This window comes from Aplysia californica, unplaced genomic scaffold (genome assembly GCF_000002075.1).
Source record: "Aplysia californica isolate F4 #8 unplaced genomic scaffold, AplCal3.0 scaffold00797, whole genome shotgun sequence".
In the NCBI taxonomy this organism is placed as follows: Eukaryota; Metazoa; Mollusca; class Gastropoda; order Aplysiida; family Aplysiidae; genus Aplysia; species Aplysia californica.
Genome location: NW_004798067.1, coordinates 26,881 through 30,891, shown reverse-complemented (window position 1 = coordinate 30,891; position 4,011 = coordinate 26,881). Strand labels below are relative to the sequence as shown.

Genomic DNA, 4,011 nt, shown 5'->3' with positions numbered 1-4,011 from the left:
TAGTATAGTATAGTATAGTATAGTATAGTATAGTATAGTATGGGGTTTTACGGCGCTCGCAATTGCATAAGGTCATATGAGCGCGCGAAACACAAGTTGTTTGACACAGGAGACAGGAGTTCGATTCCTGAGTGGGGAGAACCTTTTTCAAGCATCTCTGACTGACTCTATCTGTTGGGATGTACATGTATCTCTTTCAGTGTGGGTTGACCCTGACATGCAGGGTGGGAATCCTGCCTCCGAAATGATCTAAATTGAGTCAATGGGGATGTAGAAACACCCACAATTAAATAAATTTTTAAAAAGAAATATACTTTTGTTCAAATGGAAAAGGATGGAAACGTGAGAGTTCTGATCACCCTTGGGCTTGAGTAAATACACATGATGTATTTTCCACCACATGCAGCTTGTCTTTTTGTTTAAAGTCGTAACAGACAGTTCTCTTCATGAGTGTGTGTGAGACCATTCACATGACGAGAATGAACACAAAAACAGTACACCTCACTCACACTGTCTACCACTGTCGCCTGACAAAGACCATAACTGGTCACCAAAACCCATACCTTGCTCACACACTAGCTTAACTAATTTCACAGGTTCCGTATTGGTCAACTATCTAATGCCTTTGGATATTTCTCGACCCTCTGGGCATATTTTTTTTCCGTTTGGGTGTTATCCCTATTCACTCTTACAGATGCCAAAGTTAATTACATTGTTTTATTTTCAACATTATAAAGATCCTATCCTGTAGGCAGAATGCAAAATATCTACCACATTTTTAGTCAGGATCTCACATTAGATGTCTGGGTTTTCAGTAAAGTCACTCCACAACCTTAGCTTTTCTTGGGTGAGCAATCAATGAGGCACACTTAAGACTTGTGAAATGTGAATCCTGATATTTCACATGTCTGGCTGGCTTCATACTCCACTATAAATGATCACAGTATTCACAGAGACTCAGTTTTAGTACGAGTTTTATGGGACTTGCAACACAATAAGATCATGTAAGTGCCAAAGAATAGATGTGTTACAAGAAAGTAACTTACACAAAAAAGAAGGAGAAAAGATTGATAGATGTTTAATAGGAAAGAAGGAGCAGCAAACCACACCAGAGCACCCACCAACCACCCACTCACATAGACCCAGAACAGGACAATAACAACAACATCACAACAACATCAAAGAAGTACAAGGAGCATGGTGCTATATAATCTCGTCCTTCCACACACACAATGCTATTGTTTTGGTTTAATGGCATTAATGACATATTTTCTCAATGATAAAATGGTAAGGCTCATTAGAGACCAACAAAGGTCAAACAAATCAAATTCCATAATTCGGTAAATGATTTATTAGTCAAGCACAAAGAAACATAAAAATATCCAAGCGCCATGGATAAGCTAAAATACTTCTCTAGCGCGTAAAAAGGGTTATTTACACATTCACAAAAAGGGTACACATTTGGATTGTTTCAGTTTCAAAACTATAATATCACACATCAGAGATGATGGGTCAAAAGAAAATATTCACTGCAGTGATGTAATAAAAACCAACAGTTTTAAAGACGCCAGACTACAAAAAAATGTTAGCAGTGAGAGAGAAAGGTGTCCTTCAAATGTTGCTATAACATAATCATGTAGGGCTAAGACTAAGGCCAAGATAAAGGAGAAGTAACAGAAAACCTGAAGAATTTGAAGAAAAAAAACCCAAACTTCTGGACACATGCCAGTCGCTTACTTGGCAATAAACACCAACTGACCGTGACAGAATACTGTCCTTTCAACATCAATGAACAAGAAACAAAACCAAAAACACCACAGAAGGAGCACCGCCTATGATAGGGCATGAAAAACAAAAACAAGCACAAACATTTCCCCATTTTTCCTCTCTCCCTCGGAAATTTTTTAACTTATCACGGGCAAGTTCTATAAAGTGGTCATGGGAAATATTCACAGCCTTCATGAAAGAAGCATACAATTTGAATCATATATTAAGCATTCTACTAAATTAGAATAGCGAGTCAAGAGTTAAGAGCACGCAAAATGGAACTTACTGTTTTGGAAGTAGAGAAAACTTTTATGACAATCTGCATTGAGGTAAACACAGAAAACACTAATCAAATGAAACAAAAGGAAAACGTAATTATATATATATATATTCATTATTATTCATTAAGCGGTTTGGGTCAGACTTGTGGCCCTTTGAATTGTAAATAATGTCTTACATGTTGCTACAAAGTCCTTTCAAATATTCTCCCCTTACACAGTCAAGCCGATAAATGTTGAAAATTAACTGCCGTTTGATTTTTTAAAAACCTCCAAAAAAACCCAAAACGACAAAGTAGAAAATAAAGAAAACATATTTTGTGACATTTACTATAAAAGTTTGAACAGAGCCCAAAGATGTTTACTACCGGTACTACCTTTCAAAAACAATTCTGTAAAAAACACAATAATTGAATTTTAACATAATTATCATTTTTTTGGGAGAAAAGTTCAAAGAAGAGATTTCAAATCAAACCAGGACAAGCTCAAAATTGATCCTTGTCAGCCATTTTGGTCTCCAGTCAAAGAGAGGATCAGTGACGGGTTAGACATTACGCGTACATTCTGGTCACACTCCCTCTTTTCCCTTCCTCCCCATGTTGGCTCCCTCGCTCACAGAATAATCAGGGATGCCACTCAGCTTTTTTTTAAATAGCTGAAAATCCATGATCCACGGTCTCACCAACATATGAATATCAATTTGAAACCCAAAGGGTGTACATAGAGAGAAATGACAAACAAACATAAGCACTCCCCGTTATTTGAACTAATGGCGAAGTCTTCGTTTTTTCGTTATTTGAACATTTGGGCGCAAGTTGTGTGTGTGTGGGATTTTTTTTCTTCTTTTTAAACTATAGATTCTATCTCGATCTCAATAACGGAATAGCGGATCAGGATCAAAATACCGGAAATACCGGAAAAAAGCGGAAGAGTGGCATCCCTGAATAATCAAGAAACATTACCCAAGCCGAAGCAAATTTGAGAAAATTTTTCAGGCCACAGTCGTATACCAAGCTCCCTTCTGCAACATTCATCAAACACTTGTGAAAAATGTACAAATGAATTATATTCAAAATTATTTTTTTTTTAATATCAGAAAAGACAAGATAAGCCATCAATTGAACATGGCCATTTTTTTGGCATAGCTCACTTTCCACTGTTCACAAAGAGGTAAACTGATTTGAAACATCTCATTTGCACTGCTGAAACTATAGAGACCTTTAGAAATCAAATTTGATGCAGTTCAGCTTAGCACTACAAATTACGATGGGAAAAAACACCGCAAGTCTTAAAAAATTAATATTTTTCACTGCCTTACGAAAACACAAGCTGGCCCAAAGAGGAAATGACGATTCAGTAATATAATGAAGACGAGCAACTGTCTCTACAGATCGGTCAGAACCTGTTATTTCATTTCATATAAAATTGTTTCAGTTAAAAAACTCTATAACTCGCAAACTGATTAGAACTGCATGTATCACAATATGCAAAGATAACGACAGATTTTTTAAAAAGAATTTCACAAAATACAAATCAAGCCATATAGGTCCGCACGGTTCTCTTGATTTTCCCTCTGCAAATTGGACACGAGTCGAGGGCTGGGGCGCAAGTGGCACAGCAGACGAGATGGCCACAGGGCAGGAACGCCATGCAGACTTCTTCGTCCATACAGATCTTACACTGTTTCTGTTCCTTCAGCAAGCGATTCTCTTCCATGAGCCGCAAAGACTCTGAAATATTTGAGACAATGGGAGCAGAATGATTATGGCCCATCAATATTAACAGTTTGGCTGAAACAAAAGTCAAATATTTTTACAAGTCGTCTGAATTACAGAGAGGCACTTTCATGCACATGTGGTCTACAGTGCCAGTAAAGAGAAAGGGAGAATTATGTAAGATGTAAGATAAATAACACACAAAAAAAGAGAACCTATCAGGAAAAAGGAACACATCCAGAACAAGACAG

At 37.1% G+C, this 4,011-nt stretch overlaps 1 protein-coding gene across 3 annotated transcripts in view; it reads right to left on the bottom strand.

Annotated features, from left to right (window-relative positions):
* Nucleotides 1–1,331: 1,331 nt before the first annotated feature.
* LOC101853352 (putative inhibitor of apoptosis) overlaps nucleotides 1,332–4,011 on the bottom strand; it is a 17,723-nt gene continuing 15,043 nt past the window's right edge. For all 3 annotated transcript variants that reach the window (XM_005109614.3, XM_035972689.1, XM_035972690.1), the window contains exon 7: nucleotides 1,332–3,775. In XM_005109614.3, coding sequence (XP_005109671.1) covers nucleotides 3,579–3,775 — 197 coding nt within the window. In that variant the 3' untranslated portion in view covers nucleotides 1,332–3,578. The remainder of the gene's footprint in view (nucleotides 3,776–4,011) is intronic.